The following is a 19,372-nucleotide window of genomic DNA, read 5'->3' as shown; positions in this document are numbered from 1 at the left end:
TTTCAGCATTGTCAAACAAGTCTTTTATTGTCATTTGTCCTATAAAATCTACTATCTAACAAAGAAAATAGCCATTTGTAAATACATCATTTTAATCCATTCATTGTATGAAACTGCATTGTCTTGAAGTAATTTATTAACCATGGGAACTTATGTAAGGTTTAAAATCTGTAATCTGAATAATTTTTTCTTACATTTCTCACATTTTACAATGTACAAGTATGGTCTCTGCATTCGTGTGTTAATCTGGGTTATGTAATATGCATATTGTAATCCATTTGACCATTATTAAATGAATAGCTTTCTTCTAAGAATAGCCCCCTCCCCCATTGATATTCTAATTTTAAACTATTCAATTGGACTAACTACAGTTACCACGCCATTAAAAGAACAGAGAAAACCCGGAAATTAAAAAAATTCCATAAAAACGGGGATTTTTTTTTTCTTTTCTCCCCTCCATCCAAATAATGCCGATCTCTAAAAATTGCAAGAATAAAACATCGTAGTCGTAGTTTCCACAAACGAAAGAATACCATTCGAGCTGTGCAATGCAGTGACTCGCTCCTTTTCTCTCTTCCCACTTTTTACTTTTTCTGTATAAATCATTCCGGTTTCGATCTGCGAGACAATTGTTCTTTTTCCATGAAATTCCCGAATTTCAGCGAATGAGCATGTGCGAAAGAATCGAATACATTACTCTGGTGGGATTAGCAACATTCAATTTGCAGAAGCAGTGCAGTGGTGTTAGTCTATCATACTTGAGTTGATTGAATGGTTTGTTTATTTGAGAAACTGTGAGCTGCCCAAAATCCGTATGTAATACAAATTGGACGGATAAAAGAATCAATTGTGATTTTGCTAAATCAGTTTGAGAAGTTCCACAAAATCAATTTGTTGCTTTGAAAGAAGATAATAATTCTGTCATATGGGCTATGCCAAAAGAGGAAAACATCCAAGATGGCATGCCAGTTTAAAAGAGTTATCATTGATGCTAGACTTAGTATCTAAAAGAAATGACACGCCAAATTCGAAAACGTCGGATTTAATGCCCGAAAATAAACAGTTTTTTTAGTTCAGAACAATCATTTAAAGCTGAATTTTCATAGGTATTAAAACTTGTTGCATCCCATTCGACCTTTAATTCATTCAGTGATATATCGGAAATATTTTCACTGAAAGTGAAAAAGCTAAAAAATGTATTTTAGGTCATACAGAAATGTTATACCTTATTCGTTACGGATTAGGTCCATAGGTGTTGTCCTCGTCATCTAACCGCGTTTCAAAATTACGAGGTCCGCCCCAAAATAGCCCTAGTGTTGCTTTAAAACGGGACAATAATATAACTAAACTAAATCATTAACCCCATGAAACTGATGGTTGCGAAATCCTCTGAAATTGTTGCCCAAATGCTTGGAATTGGCAAAAAGGAATAAATAAAATCTTGCTTTGTAATATTTTTTAAGTAATCATTAAATGGAGTGTATCTTGATAGCAAAAATGTTTTGTTTTATTTCATCCGAGTCCTTAATTTGTGACTTACAATTAAACAACATGAGAGGTAATATATCCCCCTTAATACACAAATTTGTTCTTGTTAAATTCTATTTAATTTTTTTTTTCTGTATGTAAATATAAATCTTAATATGTTACTATTTCGAACAATGTTAAATTGATGCATCTTTTCCTTTTTCCATTCCTTAAAACCATATTCCATTATAACGTGCCCTTGATTGCTATTCGCCCATTTTCTCATGTCTTGAATATACGTATAGGTTTTTTTTTTTTTTTTATATATATAGAATTAAATTTCATCATTGAGATTTTATTTTTTGTATAAATTTATTCAATTTATTATACTTTACTTTTCATTGTTTTTGTTTGGGACAATTAATTTTATAAAGTTCATCTTATTTTGTTTCAAGTTTGTGTCACATTTGCATGATAAGTATGCAGTTAATAATGCAGATGTGAGTGAGTGTGAAAACCATTGATTTCATTACTAATGCGTTATACCGTTTTTAGAACAAATTATTTTCTTGGCTGGTTTTAATAACACTGTTAAAGCATTTACTGCTTTTCTAAATCTCGAAAGTTATGGAAATATTAATATATAATCTAATACTAATATAAGAATATCAAATAATACTTTTAAAATCTTTTCTTGCCTAAAGACTGCAATGAAAAAAGGTGTTACCAAAATGCGGCAAAGGAAACCAGATTATCAGTAATCATGACCTGGCTTGAAGTAATAAAATAAAAGATGTTAAAAAGGTATGCGGTTTCCAGATGAGATTCTACGACTTAATTAATTTCAGAGATGATCTGATCTTTTTATTTAAATGTGATTATAAAAAAAATGAAAAATATCTGTGGTTTCGTATTTTAAAAAATTGTTTCAAAATTCATAGTGATGTAATTGCTGGCTAAAAGTGGTAAATGTGCCAAAAGCAAACCAGTGGAAAAATCTTTAAAACTATTTTGAATTACTTAGATGACCACTAGGTACTTTTTATGTTAACTAACTTTATAACATAAAATATTGTCAATTTGGCATTTTAACATTAAAAAAAGTTATGTTTTTAAGATACCCTTAACTAACAATTCTTTCCATTCAGGTATTATTAAATTTCCTTTCTCTATCCAAATTATATATATATATATGTAAATTATGTGTAGTGGCGGGAAAAATATATTTCAAAAATTCATTAATGGCAATTGCGTAGTGTAAAAGTCTTTAAAAACTGCTTATTTTTAATTGCCCTTGTATAAGAGCCTTGAAAGTACTTTTTTTTTTTAATCCTTGTGCTCAGATGTGCCAAATTAAATAAATGCGTTTTCTTTGCAGTATTTGATCTTTCATCTCTGGCGAAATACTAATGAATCTGAAGATCAGTATAAAATGTTTTCCTTCTGTTTAGAGAAATATTGATTCTTTAAAAAAAAGAAAGAAAAACTCATTTACTTAACTTTTCATCTCCTTTTGCTTCTCTAGGTAGGGGAAAAAATCGTTTTTCTTTTGGGGATAATTTTATGTATCCCTGGAAATTACATTTCGCCCCGCCCCCTTGATACGACTAACTGGAGTGCAATAAAATAATTTTAGATGTGTATTAAAAGTGCTTTAGTTAAATTTTTCATAATATACTTGCATAATATTTAAACATTGCTCATTTTCGGATTTGAAAATTTTTTGTGCATACGTTTATTTAGTCAAAAAAAAAAAAAAAGCTTAGAAGGAAGGAGATGTTTATATTTAGCAATAGTGCGAACTCGTATTATCGCTGTATAGGTGGCGTAATAACTGCTCATCTTTCTGAGTACCACCCCTTGTCGAAATACAATCACTGAAACGTGCTAGTTTTGCGATCCTGAAATGAACAGTAGCTTCACTTCAGTGTTTATTAAACATATCATTCACTGGTTGCATTCTATGTTTATGTTTATATAAAATAGGTTATTTTCTTTCCCAACGTGTTCAATTTCATCCTAACACACAGTTCTAAAATCTAAACGACTTTGTTATTGTTGGTTCATATCTCTTCTCTAAAGGTGGTAATAAAGTGGTAATTTTAAGATAAAATTTAGCTATTCACTCTGTGCAAGACTTGAATAAGTACTGTTAAAAGTTACATTTAGGAAATGAGTTTGATCAAGCATGTCTTATTTGTTATCATAGTAAGGATATTTTTTTATTATTATTATTTACACCCTAAAGGCAAATGTTTATAAGCAGCAATATGAGAATTCTTCGCATTTCAGTAAATTTCAAGTCTTGACTGAAAATTACCCAAATCCTTTGGGACCTTCTTAGCTCAAAAACTGTGATGAAGATTAAAAATCTCCCAAGAGGTAGAATACATAAATTAATAAATTGCTATTTATTAGTTTACAAGTGATATAACATTCAGTTTTTTCTTGCCTCTCAATGGACGGCCCACGATGGCCTAGTTGTAAGCTCTGCACTTCGAGGCCGGAGTGTTCCAAGTTCCAGACCAATTTCTCTGCATATCCGCCCTGATACACACTAAAGCTGAAGTTGTGGGCCAGACGTCCTTCCGCTTATGCGTTGCGGAGAGGCCAGCTCAGGTGTCGCCCTCGTCATCTGATCGGGGTTCAAGATTACGAGGTCCGCCCCGAAATAGGCCTCGTGTTGTTTCCAAATGGGACGTTAATATAACAACTAAACCTCTAAAGGAGCAATGTAGATTGGTAAATAGCACCATTAAATATTCATAATTTCTCTAGTTTCATTGTAAAGTCTGTTGTAATGTACTAAATAAATGTAAATACTTGTGAAAGAAAATTATTTTTAAATAAATAATATTCAATTTAAAATGAAAAAAATTGTCATTTTATTGCTCTTATTACAGAAAGAAATATATATATATATATATATATATATATATATATATATTGCTAAATTCTGAAACCCAGCTATTTGGTCTCAAAAGGATTTGTCCTCAAATATGTAAACTGCCTTCGTTTACAATGTTAATTTTGAAATTCATTGATTCTCCTAGCATTATAATTCATTAAAATCTTTTTGAAGTCAAACTTCAGAATAAGATGGTAATACAAATCACCAGAGTGCTGCAAATTGTGTATATTTTGAAATAGCAGTCTTAAAAATTATCCAACTTTCATTTGCTATTTCCACCGCTTGTCAGCTTCGAGCTAAGTCAATAAATTTGGACTTTTTTATAAATATTCTTAAACGAAATCTACCCTTTTTATATTTTAAAAAAAGGAAGTGCTTATTCCAATTTATCCTTAGGTACGAAAAAAACGTTATATGTAGGTATTGTCAAATGCAATGTCCCTTTTATAACGGGGGGAGGGGGACTCGTAAGTACGAAAATTTTTGTTACGTAGATTTTTCCAGCTCTTCCACAGAAACATGCACTGCTTTTTCCTACTAATAATTGAATTTCTTAATTTATTAGCTGATCTTCCATTATTTTGCTCAAAACATTGTTTAATGAAAGTTTATCTGAAATTTCTAATCTGGACATGCTCCAAAGTCTAAAAAGATGCCTAATTCACCAGCAAAGAATTTTAATTCTTTACGATTGTAAGTTTTTAAATGTTTAAATATGTTAATAAACTTATTAAATATGTAAATTTTCAATGAAATAACATTGAATTAATTAATGTTAAACTAAATATTGCCATATGTTTGCAAAACAAATCCAAATCCTTTAGTTAATAAAATGCGCATATTCTAATCTGCAAATCAGTGCCTACATACAAATCTGGGCCAACATCTCGGAGTCTTTTTCTTTTCCCCCTCTTCTTAGCTGCATGACTGATCTCTGTAAGGATTAAAATTTTGATAATCGTTTTTAAAAGTTATCCCTGCAAAACTCTATATTTCTGATTTAATATTACTCAAACTACTTAATTTAATATTACTTACTGATAATATAAAAGGGTGTATGCTCCCCAAACCAGGTAATTGAACTGAGATAGTCATAATAAAGACAGGGAAATTGGAATGGATTGATTTTCACATTGAATGGTACAGTGGAAATAATGTATATTATATGATATTTGGAATTGTATAAGCTCATTCTGAAAAGAATTTCACAGGATAGAAATAATTATATTTTGCATGAGTAAATATTCATACCAATAAATTTAAACATCGAGTAATATTTAATTTCTCTGTAAAAAAAACTCAGATTCTGATAAAATATTCTAATAATTCTGTAAAAAGCAGTTATATGACTGTTTTTCTTTTTCCTCACAATCAATGTGTTCATGTACTAAAGTATAAATATTCACGAAGAATACCCTTCCAAATAATTTTAAATCAATATTAAATTTTAATCGCTTTAAAGTGTCTTTTCATATTATTTTCATTGATCATTTTATAACTCCCATTTGATTAAAATTCACATAAATGCCAGTAAAATATCACAATAAGTACTTAGAAGAAAGCAATTTGAACAGGATACAAACTTAACTTTAGGATAAAGCACCTAATGAAAATGAAAACACTTAGATTTGCACTTTCATCTTAAAAACAAATTAATCGTAAGTAAAAAAATAAATTTTAAGCATGTGAATGTGTCATTGACTTATCAATCAATAAAATGTTGTCTCTCACTGTTAACTTTTTCAATCCATAGTTCTCTTCTGAATTTTCTTTCAGTGAATATGAATCTACACAAATCCTAACATAGTCATCCAAACTGAAATACAAGGCATTAAAATTAGAGGCACAATAAATACTGTGTCTGTACCTAAAAAAAGTACAACATTAAAGATTAAATTTGATTTACAATTAATTACAGGAACTATATTTGGGAGAAAGATTTGCCTTGTCCTTCCTTTTGGAAACCTCCTCAATTAGTCCAGAAACAGTTACTCTTTGATTATAATTAAAAACTGAGAATACAAGATGATGAATAAAAGATTTTAAATAATTTCTGATGACATAATTTAAAAGCACACTTTTATATAAAAAAAAAAAAGTAAGTAGAAGCTACATGTTGATCAAATACAACTGAAACTGAATTTTCCTCCAAAGTAAATTATACAGAAGTCTTCAACCTAGCTTTGCATTCCCCTAAGCCTTTCAACTGTACTGTTATGATACAAAACGGAGATTTTATTTCCTTTTCTCTGTTAAATTTAACATATGGAAAATTGTTCATTTATGACTTCTACAATCACAGAAAAGATAAACAAGTGAAAAAATGTTTTGACTTTTTACGAAACTAAAAATAATTTCCAAAGTAATTTGGAAAGAATGCTGCATTTTACCATTTGTAGTAATGTCTGTTTGTAAAATCATAATTATTTATTATAATTTAAAAGTCCTTTTTATTTATAATGTGAAATACACTATTGGATGCCTGGATACGGATTCAAAACTGCCCTATCTATTTGTAAATGTTTAAATAAAATATTTTTATCACATTTGCTGTAATATTCTTATGTATATTCCTCTAAAAGATTTTATAGTAAAAAAAATGTTACTTAAAGGAAGTTACTGAGATATGAGAATAACAAGTTATCATAGCTGAATAAAACTTATAACCTGATAGCCAGATCATATTTCTGTGCTTTGTTTGAGCTTCGTTAAATTTAAAAAAGCTCCAATTAAAGAAACAGAATTACATGACTTGAGGCTAACTTTTTCATTTGTAAGGATAATAATTTCTTTTGAAATGTGTACAACCAGAATAATAGGCTGTATAGAAAGAAATTCCTCTAAGGATTTACACAATATTTTCATACCTTGTTCATACAATGGTCTATTCAATTAGAAAATAAACATCTAAAGAAAATTTGAAAGGATCATCATTACATCCCTTCCTTTCATCGGACAGACTGTTCCACCTTCCTGTTAGGCAAACCATGATCCCTTGTGAAGCAGACTCTAGCACTACACAAGTTAATAAAATGCAACGGGCTAAACATATATTCTTCAGGCATAACTAAAATAAATTCCTCTAAAACATTAAAAATTAAAGAAGTTCAAGTGTTTTTTCCAGTCATAGCAAGTTTAGCTCAGTCTGTATATCACACTACTTAATCAAGATAACCATTCCAGCATTTCGATACATGGCAGTGCCTATTGTTGAAAAAGGGTCAGTATGCATTATCTTCATGTATATTGACTTTTCTAGATCTATCTCACTCAGGATTTCTTTTTCATCAATTTCATTCTTGATATATCCAATAACCAAAGCTTCACGACTGCTTTCAATTCAACATTTGGGTAAACAAACTAAGAAAATTCTCTTTTTTTTTTACACTCCTCAGAAAACTGAGCACATTTTTTTTTTAAATCCAAGCAATTTTAAAGTGTTTAAAAATAGTTTACAAATTTAAGCACTTTTTTTTATTAATGGGCTATGTTAAAAGTCTTGCCATTCAAGCTGCTTAAAATAATAGAATGCATGGTTTTAAATGTGATTTATCAACAGATTTTATTTTGTCCAAGACTGTTCCTAAACAATAAAAAAAGCCTACTACAGCATTTGGTAATTATTAAAAAGAGGGGGACTTTTCTGACACAGTTTTGAATTCAAGATTGGACTTAACAGATATTGGGAAAATTGAAATTAAAGTCCCATTTTATCTTTAAAAAAAATATCCATCCTTATATTTGCAGCTTGCTTTACAGGCCACTTTGATAGCAAAAGGCATACATTAAAATGATCATTATTTGAATTCCACTGTCTTACTTAGAAATCAATTTGATTACACAAACTTAAATAGAAAATGCAAATAGTGGTCTTTGAGAAGTCCTTTATCTTCACCCATCTAAGCATTCAATTATTTTGATGTATTAAAGGAGTTTAAAGTGAATAAACCAAAATTTTTTTTAAATCTAATCAAATCCTTGAAATCTTAAAAATATTTTTCCCCTGGAATTTTAATCAAATAAACATGAATTATTTACTTTTAAACGGACATAAAAAAATAAAAAAGGCTATTTCAATCATTTTTAGGGTTTTAAAGCTCTAGAATGATGAATTTTTAATGACCTCACTCTGTTTCAAATAGCAATAGTTCCATATCTGTACAGTGTAATGTACAGCAGTTAAGCCGAAGGGAAAACATGGCTTTTATAATTCCTCTAATGAACCCACCAATTTTAAAAGCACTTTCACATCAATTCTTAGAACTAAACCACTTACCTTATCCATACAGTGTATGTACACAACTTCTGTCAACTCAATTTTCCCATATAATGCAGATGAATTAACATGCAGTTATTTCTACTTCATATTATAAACAGCATTTCTTGGTTAATTAATAAGCTAACTCATTCTGGCATTCGTATGCAGATATTTGAAATATAAAAAATTTAATGTAGACTAGCTCTGAAAATCTAAGCAAGTATGATTAAAAACTATCGTCCTCTCATCAAGAAATCATGATTATAAAACTACCATAATCTTGAATGGTATAAATAATTATTTAACTGAAACATACTCCAATGCTATTACACTTCCAAGAGTCTAACTCTATTACTCTTAAATTTTTAACTATCCTAAATAAAATATAAGAATTTTTAACATAATAATATTCAAATATAATTTATAATTCAATTATATATCAAAAGTTTACTTTTGCAAATACTGCTATTGATTTTGTATGAAATACTGTAAGCAGTGAAAACACATTACTTATTATCCATACTTTATGTATCACCTAATGCAAAAATAATTTTAAGCTGGAATGAACAGTTTTAATTTTTATGATAGCCTGATTTAATATATAATAAATATTTGGATAATTATAAAATTGAATTTCATGACAAATACTATAAGAATGATTTCACAACTCAGATCATTAAAGAAAAGCATATCAAGTTGATTTAAATATATTTTTGATGACAATTTTACAAATTATTTGATACTTTTCACTATCAAAAAATCATCAAAATCGGGTCATTAAATTTCCTGAATTTTAATAAACAAGTGTAAAGAATCAAAGAGAAATAAAAGATGCAATGTAAAAATATATCAAGCATTTAAAAAGACAAATTGCAACTCCAAGAAATTAGCTCTATATAAAAGTGCTGAATACTTTCAGATAAACCTGTTGAAGCTAAGAAAACTACCTGCAATCATATTGAAAATAATAAAACTATCTTGATTTTAAATATTATCATATTACATAATAACATATCCTTCTCCACTTCTTCTTAATAATCTTTTAAAAGACTAAGCCATTCTGAAATATATCAACATAATCCAATAAATTTGAGCTTTAATTAATGTTGTAATGAATTAATTTTTAATAATTCTAAAAAAAAATTTTACCCAGCTATCTGTGTTTAAATTTTAGGCAACACAATTTCACGACAAATATTTATTACAGACTCAAAATAGAATGATAAGTGTGAAAAAAAAATTAAATATGCTGGGATAAAAAACAGACATTTCAAACTAAAAAGTTTACAAAATGCCAAAAGTTTTCGATATTACTGATTATTCACTGTCAGTATGAAATTCTTCAGCAGGAAGAGATACTATTTTTGGACCTTTACTTGTCCAAGCAAATCCACATACTGGTTTCTCTTGTACCTCTGGATGACGTGGATTTTCCAAATAATAATATCCGTTTGGAGAATGACAAACAAATTCAAGACAATCAAGCGTTCTTGGAAATTCTTCTTCAGGGCCTATGATATAAGTGGCTGGATCAAAGCGTCCTTTTGGACTACTCTGGGTTGGAAGCAGCCATGTTATGACAGCACTCTTTTGACAGTACTGGTCTTGAAGCAGGCCACGAATCTGAGCATAATAAACTCGCGCTTGATCATCAATAAGTGACACAACATCTCCTTTAGTAAAATAGGAACCACGATAATAAACCCGGTTGGTAGCAACGGGAACAGAAATGGCACGAGGACCTTTATAAACAGATTTGTTCTTCTTAAAGATTTTGCGGCGTCGGCTTTGTCCAGTCTTGCAGGTAGGATTTTCTTTTGACTGATGAACTTTAATTTTATTTCTCGCAGAACTTTTAGTTCCATCAAATATATAGTCACCTACAACTTCATCGTCTTCTTCCTTTTTTACTTCCATTCTTAAAATAAAAAATATCACAATAGCAGTATTATAGGAAACTCCTTAAAAAGACCCCTAGCTTCAAATGTCAAAACAACGCCGCTTCGACTAACGGGAAACAAGAAAAACAAGTTTTGAAGCTTTCGAGAACAACGACATCGATTCACAATCGATTACAAGAGGCAATATCGTGATGTTGCGGAGTTCCGCGGTGTTACAAAGTGGTCACAAGCATCTCCAAATCATAATGTGGAATAATTACTTTAATTTATAAGTTTAGGGAAAGATTAAATTTAATTGAAGTAGTTTGGACGAGCGCAATAAAGCTCTAACGTCATGAAATTTGGTATAATTATTTGATTTCAACTTTTGATCTAATTATTAATTTAAAATAATATTTATATTATTTATGGGGTATAAAAGAAAAATTAACTAGTTTTGTCTGTCCATGTATTGGCTTATAAAACAAATCACGTGATAATTGCTAACTTCGATTTTTGTAATGGGGGATGTAGGTGGATATCAGAGTATTTTCTTAATAATCTTCGAAAATGTCAGTATGAATATTTTGCTGAAATTCTGATTTAATCAACTTTGACATTCAATGGTAATATTCGAAAAACACTAAGGTATAGTCTATGCATTCATAATACAACTTTATTGTCAGTCTTTTTTATAAAGATTCCCAAGATCTAAACATAAAATTATAATTTCGATTATTTACTAAAAATGCAAGTACAAATTCCAAAATTAGTAAATGAATAAGTAATATTCAATACTAAAAAATAAATAAATAAATAAATACAGAAGTGGCATGCCAATTTAGAACCAGCAATCTTGCAAAAGATATTTCTCAGGAATTTCAATTAATCATCTAAACAGTGATCTTACTAATTATATTCAAGGTTAAATTTTAATGTAAATTCTACGTTTATCAACGATGTGATAACGCTAATGTCAATTTTGTGTTTTACAATTCGATATTAAAGTTTAGCATTCATTTTAATACGTTTTACCTGAAATGATGGACAAACCGGATACATTTCCCGATATCTTGATTTTGATTTTAGATAAAATATCCTAGCGTTTTTTTTATTTATTTACAATAAAATAAATTAATATTAGAAAATGAAAGGAAAGTAAATAATTTTCATAAATAAATTTAAATTTTTTAAAATTTTATTTCTGAAACAATTTTTACCAACTCTTACGATAAATAGAATATGACAAAATTATTATGTTTAAGCAAATCATTAAGAATTTTAAAGAGCACTCTTTTGTTAAAGAAAACTTTATTTTATATTTTCTTAATGTTCAAATTTGAATTTTCATACATTAAATCAAAGCCTAAAAATCCTGTAAAATGACGGAAAAATCAGCTCTATGGTCAGCTCAAAATTCATCATCATTGATATTTTTACCTCGCATATTGAAACATAAAATGCATTGCATTTATGGTGATTAAAATTCAATATAAAATCGATATTTCTCAGATTAATGTAACAGCAACTCACCGGGAAACCAACCGAGTTCCATTTAAATACAATGTTAATGTAAAAAATAAGTCTGCAATAGACGGATATGTATATTGTAGGTGGAAAAGAAATAAAATGAGTCGTGGATTTTCATCAATCCCAAACCACAAAGACACAATGGGGTCAATTCACGGTCACGTGTCAGGTACCAAACAAACCGCTTCTGTTCAATTTTCAACCGTTCTGCGCATGTCGTGATGTCTGCCGATAACGTTGACACTGTTTACATTGTTGTTGACATTGTTTAGTAAATATTAAGCTAGCCGTTCAATTATTAAAAACTTCTGATTTTTTTAAAGATATTATTTTGAATTATTTTCTCCAAATTTTCTTAGTTATATAATTTTATTTCTTATATTAAAATTGTAATTAGTATTTTCAATGGAATTATTGTTTATGCAAAATTAATTAATATCGCTTTTTAATTCGTTTGGTGCCGCTTTATTCTTTCCTTTCCCATATCCCCCCACCCCCTTTTTTTTATCCGAAGGATACATTTTGACATATGACTATGGCAGTGTTTTTGAAAAATTACATATGTTCCTTTAAATAGTATTGAATGTTGAATTTTATGAATATAGTTCCCCCAGTTAGTTCTTTTTAAAAATAATTATTACTCTTAGGAAAGCTTACTAATGAAATTATTGTATTTTTTTTTCTTATGTAATTACTTCTATAAATATTGAGACTTTGATGTTTTCAGTTTCCTTAGAAGAAAGAACATGAAACTCAAATTAGTATATATTGAATAAATTATGTTTACAATTTCAAATTATGAAATATAAAAGGTATGGATACCTTTTTTTAAATCTATGCAACTTATGAATAAATAATTTCATTTTAATTTGTAGAAATCATTAAAGGAAAACAAACAAAATCAAGCTTTCATAATTTTTATTTACAAATTACAAATATATATATAGAGAGAGAGAGAGAGAGATAAAATATATGTGATAATTATTTGAAAAAAATATGATCAAATGTATGTTTCAATGTACTCACTAATACAAAAAACTAAAAATAAAACTATTTACTCTTTATCAACATTTATTTTTCTAGACACAACACTTAGAAATAATATAAACACAGTATGACAAGAATGTCAATGTAAATGATGAAATCAATTTTATTCAACAGAAACATCCTAGATACTAAAGAACAGTTTTTTTTTTATCACTAATAAAAACATAATGTTGAACAGTATACTTTTAAAGCAGAACATTTATGAAATTTTTTTAAATGCTAAAGTTACATTGATAAAAATTATATTGAATGAATAAACAAGAATAATATCATGATATATATATATATATATATATATATATATATATATATATATATATATATATATATATATATATATATATACAGAGAGAGAGAGAAGCTAAATAGGATATAAAGAGGAGTTGAAAGAAACACTCTTATGCTTTCACAGAATTTTATAATTCAAAATTGATATGTTAAAGAAATAGAAAAAAAAAGTGAAACATGCATGTAGCAATGAAGTTGAGAATAAAAATTATATAATAAATGCTGATATGGAAATTTATTTTCAATGAAAAGACCTTTATTTATTAAAACAGAAATCACTGAGGTGCACAGTGTTATAACAGGATATTATGATAACAGTGAATTTCAGTTTAAATACAATAAACTATTGACATTTCATTTTTAACAATAGAAATAATGTTTGATATAAATTCACTTTGAATCCATCACAAATCTGCAAATGTAATTAGAAAACTAGTAATATTCACTTCCACCTAAGTTTAGCATTATAGCAGTTGTTATTTTTGCAATAGGAGTTTGCTTACTTACATTAATTAAATTTAGATAAGATTTTGTAAAAAAATGCAATGTAATACTCATGTAAACATTTTAAAACCTTCTAAGCATATTCAAAATTATCAGAAATTTCATCAAATGTGAATGAAGTAAATTAGAAATGCACTCATGATTTTGTTTGATTGTTTTTGGTGGCAAATCGCTTACCGATTTCTTTTTCTTCGAAGAGTTTTTCTAACAAATTACTGGAACAGCTATATTTAATAAATGGACACACACTGCATGAATTCTTCAAAATGATCGGAGCATATCACCGACTTCGAAGGCTTGAAAAAATCTATACCAAAGCTATCAACCCAAGTCAGGATTGTTGAAAGGAAAATAAAAAAAAACATTTTATCATGACAAACACTCTTGTGTTTCGCATTAAAGCATGCATCCATCAGCACACCAGTATTTCCTCTGTTAACACATAATAAGAGGAAAGAAAATGACTAAAAAATTATAACTTCAAATGTAAACAAAAAATCCGCTTCATACTTGGCGGAGAACGTTAATGGCAGACTGATCGATGAGAGAGCGACGCGGATGAAACTTAAATGCCATGCGCAAGAGGTACATGACATGTGACTTTTACGTCACATGAATTGACCCCATTCCCTGATAAATGAAATCATGTGGCCGAAAATTAAGAAGTCTGTAAAAAGGGGTAACCCCTGCAGGAGGACAAGAAACGTCAGAAACAGACTTTCAGCCTCAAGGATGACATTCTTCCATTCCCTTAATTGAGGCCATAGAGGGAAAGAGAGAAATCTATGAATGGGTTGAAAAGTACCATTGTAATCATGGTATCATTGTAGTCAATTATAGTATCATTGTAATCATTCGAAACACATATCACTGAAAGCAGCTTTATTCATAGGAAAGTGTTTGTAAGAGTGAAGTCATTCTTTATAGTATTGGTGACTTGACTTCTTGACTTTCAGTGACTTGGCATAAGGATAATTTTTAATTGCCTGTGAAATGAAACTGCCATTGGCGCTCTTTATAGGGGCTATCTACTGACAGAATATAGAACTAAAGTGAAATCTTTAAAGAAATGACATTTTTTATTTCAATTTTTTTTAGAAAATATTTAACTTAAATAAATAAATTAAATTAATGATTTGGAATGAATTAAAATTAAAAATTAGGCTTAAATACATTAATTAAGTTTATCATAAATAAATTAATTATTAATTCCAATTAATAAATTTTATTATTAATAACTGTTAATTAAAAGTGTGATTGAAAAGGAGGTATTCGGAATAAATATTTAAAAATAACATTAGCAAAAATATTTGTTATTCAAAAATTCGTGGATTATGCATCTCTGGTGTGAAGAGAGATGTGAAATCGCTTCTTCTTTTAATACAAATTATATTCTAATTCCTACATTCTCTAAATTATAAAAAAGTTATTAAATTAAAAGGACAACAAAAATTAAACTCCAAGCATCTAATAACCATGAAAGCCATGTTTCAAGATTTCCATGGCCAAATGAATTAACCATTGTTAACAAGCCCAAAGATTTCGGATCGAGTCTCGAGATAAATGAAAAGCTGAAGTCTCGAAAATTTATATTACAAATATCTAAGATCTGCATTAATAATTTATTATTTCTTCCTACTTTATAATTTAATTTTGGAATATTTATAGTATTAAGAGCTAATTTGTTGAATAACCGAAAACCATATTGTACAATATTGGGAATTATATTATACAATAACGAAACCCATTATTGATCAATATCACAGTTTTTTTTAATTTTACACTCTTTCAGTATTTTGAAATAATTACAATATTGTTTTCTTTTAATTTTATAATATCGCTTTTTTCATTTTACAATATTACACAATAGGGCGTATCACAAAACATTTTTTAAAAATTCAAACTTTGAATTTGATAATATATATATATATAGCTATGGTCACACGTGTACTAATAAACGTTTTAGTCAAATTGAAAGGTATTTAAGTCTCCTGAGATGTACCTAACGTTTGAATTTTTATACCAAAAACATACATTTTCGATTTAAAAAATATAAATAGAATGCAAATTTGTGTTTTTAAGAATAAAAATTTAAAGTTATAGATTTTCAGTAAAATCCATGTTTCTGTCTGCCTCAAAATCACCTAATAATGGTTTGAAGACCCTCCTTGCTTTTAAGTCTATTTTTCGAGTGTTTTGTCCGTTTTTGCTTCACAGACATTTAATGATTTTTCGTGAATCAAAGTTTTTCTCTACAGAGTTGAATGGACAATTGCTTTAACTTCGTCTTCTAAGTTCTTGAAGCATTGAATTATCTTTAAAAAGTGTTATATTATGAAAATAATTCTTGGATAACATCATATAGTGAAAAATGAGACAACACAAATTTTCATCACAAATTTAGTCGGCTTTTTCAACAGTGGAGGTTTATCAAGCGGTGTAATGTATAAACATAAAGTTTGATTTGCAATTTCTGATCATCTGGCATGGGAGTTAATTGTAGGATTTGTGCTGGTTAACTCTTGTGGGCATTCGCCTGTTAGCGAAGTATGGCAAATATTTCGGAGATTTCTTTTTGTTTGTGCTCAATTCATTGAAAGCAAACTCTGGAAAAATACTATATATTTTATTGCATTCAACAATTAGTAAAACTAGACAACTTCTTAAATGTTTAACTGTTGTACCATTGTACCACTCATAGAAGTAGCTCTAGACGTTGGGCAACTGAAGGTGGACATATCTTTCTGAGAGAAAATTCGTTTAAATGAAGGTTGTAGTGGGGTTTTTAAAGCATTTTCTAAAAATGAAACTGGTTCATTAGAGGCTCCAATATTTGTTACGATACTATCAAAGTAACAGCTTTAATACTTTTCTCCTCAATGCAATGTTTTTTTCAGACATTTTATTATCGATGATACTATATCTTTCAAAATGATCTTTCTGGGTGCTTTTTTACGATACATTGTTTTTCAATAAAATATATGTGCTCTTGCACAACTATCCTAATTGATTTACCACTTATAATTTATTTATTTATTATTTCACCTTTTTGACAGTCAAAATAGAATGCAGTTATTTCTAAGATGCGATTTGAACTAATATCTTGACGGCATTTTACCTTTTCATGAGAAACCTTTAATTTATATCTTATCACTGATTGATTTTATATATTTACAACATTTAAACCGTGCAGAAGAGTACTTTCTAGATAAGCTCCTGTTATATAGGAAATGTCACATATTCAAGAAAAAGAAGGCAGATTTTTTGGCACCTATCTCCAAGAAAAGGACTTTCACCTGAGTTTAGTTATTTGTAATCTCACAAAATAAATTTTTCTCTAGTTCAAAAAGCTGCACTACAATATATATACTAAATAGAATAATTGATATTAGCCTAAAGGATGGATTCTAAATTTAATAATATGCCTATTGGTAAAAAAGAATAATGTTTTCGTACAGATTCCTGGAGATGTACTAAATATGCCAAGACAGTTTTAATTTTTTTTTGTTGGCAACTAACATTCTAAACTTTATATCTCTGTCCCAGAAAAAATTCGCTTTCTACTTCAATATATAATCTTCATCATGTATGATTCAGATATGTAATCTTTTTAATAAATTATTTTCACTTAATTCAAAAATAAGTTTAATTTCATAAAATAAAAAAATAAGATAGAGCTAAGTTAGCACATTTTAATTTTGAAATAATTTTTATCTGTATGGTTTCAAGAAACTTTTTAATTAAAAAGTAGACAAGAAGTAAATGAAACCGTTAGCAATGGACCTTCATTTTGAGAAAAACCAACAATTTTATTGCTATTCTGGGATACCTGAATTTTATCTGACACATATGTTACTTTTTTCTACTGTTAATTACTATTTTAAACTTTAAATTTTTAGTTTAACTTTCTATTTGTTTTTTTTTAATTAGAAATCCATGTTTTTCAACAAAATATTAAAATTTTATGCCCATTCCGAAAGATCTAACCAATTTTGAATTTGACTGAAAATGTTTTTGGTAAATATGAGATCATAGTGACTACTTTTTATCGAATTGAAATTTTGAATTTCAAAAAGTGTTTCGTGATACAAGTGTATCGTAGCACACTATATTGATACAATATAATGTGGTATGATACAAATACTACTTGGGTATGATACAATTTTTTTATATATATAAAGAAAATTGTCCATAAAGCGACTCGCAATAAATGTGAGCTTTGTAAGATCAAATACTTTTTTTATAATTAGTTATTATTATTATTATTATTTGTTCTTACGTTTCTGAAATCAAGTTTTCTCTAAATAATGAAATCTCTTTAAAATAATCACTATAACAATGCAGATTTTCATAAATTCTTCGTTGATATGTTTCAGTTAACACTTTGATCTACGAATTTATTTAAATCCCTACTTAAAAGCCCATTTTTTTTTTCATTTTGGACATTTATTTTCATCCTTTAGAATGGTAAATAACTTCAAAGTTAGGAATGGAGGTTTCTAAAATTTGAAACCCTCTTAAAGGTATCGAATCTAGAGTTTAGTCTTAAAGTATAGAAAATTCTCTATTTTGTCTTCCCCAATGTATGAACTCAAGCGGCTTATCCATTCAACCAATCGAAAGGAAGCTTCAAATGTTTTTAAAGGCATCCGCTCGAGATTGTGATGATTTAAAACAACAGAGTTTTCGGGGTTATGATTATAGTAAAAAAATCTCACCATTTTTCGCCGTAATAAAATAAAAATAAAAAAAAATTCACCAAACCACTTTTTCTTGTCCAAATTGTTCGGCGCATTTAAAAATGACAAATGGTGTTGGGATGAACGCGTGTGATGAAAATTGAAGGCTTAAATCATTTGAGAAGAGGGGTATAATAAAGGACTAAGGATGACACAAAAGAGGAGATGAAAAAGAAAACTTTCATTGGAATCGCTAGTTTTCCCACCTTTTCAGACGATCTCCAGCATGCATTGTTGGCAACAATGGCGAAATTAACATTGGAGGATTAATCTGTATAACTGCACATTTTATAGCATCTTTCGATTCTGAAAAATCTCATGGATTTAGTGTGTATACCTCAGCTTGCTGATAATCTGATAACCAGAAATTCATCGAAATGATGTCGGGGATCACAAATTTAAGGAAGATGATTCTATCACCAAAATATTGTTGCAGTAGGTGCGTGAAGGAGCACTATCTTGCATCCATACATTTTCATTAACAATATTTTTTGCTGCATTTCTGAAAGGAAGTAACTTTGTAACATTGTTGTATACCGAGCACTTGTGTTGGAGCACAATCTCATATTTATAGAGGTAATCTATTCGAAGAAGTAAGGATTGAGAACAAATGTGCTTGCAATAATACACCATAAAATCACCTTAACTTCATGTAAAGGAAATGGTGTAATATCCTGAGGATTTTCGTCCACTCAGTGATTGGAGTTCTGGGAGTTCACATCCCCTGCTAAGAAGAGATATGCTTCAT

At 28.7% G+C, this 19,372-nt stretch overlaps 1 protein-coding gene across 1 annotated transcript; it reads right to left on the bottom strand.

Moving 5' to 3' along the window:
- Window positions 1-9,413: 9,413 nt before the first annotated feature.
- LOC129960553 (GATA zinc finger domain-containing protein 1-like) lies at window positions 9,414-10,706 on the bottom strand. Its single transcript, XM_056074040.1, has one exon. It carries the CDS (start codon window positions 10,551-10,553, stop codon window positions 9,954-9,956), a length of 600 nt encoding a protein of 199 aa, XP_055930015.1. The 5' UTR covers window positions 10,554-10,706; the 3' UTR covers window positions 9,414-9,953.
- Window positions 10,707-19,372: the final 8,666 nt, after the last annotated feature.

The sequence above is a fragment of the Argiope bruennichi genome, chromosome X2, assembly GCF_947563725.1.
Source record: "Argiope bruennichi chromosome X2, qqArgBrue1.1, whole genome shotgun sequence".
NCBI classification, from domain to species: domain Eukaryota; kingdom Metazoa; phylum Arthropoda; class Arachnida; order Araneae; family Araneidae; genus Argiope; species Argiope bruennichi.
This window is presented reverse-complemented; position numbering and strand designations above follow the sequence as displayed.

Excerpts from the sequence above, each read along its gene's own strand:
- LOC129960553 (XM_056074040.1), bottom strand. The coding sequence starts at position 10,553 with ATGGAAGTAAAAAAGGAAGAAGACGATGAAGTTGTAGGTGACTATATA.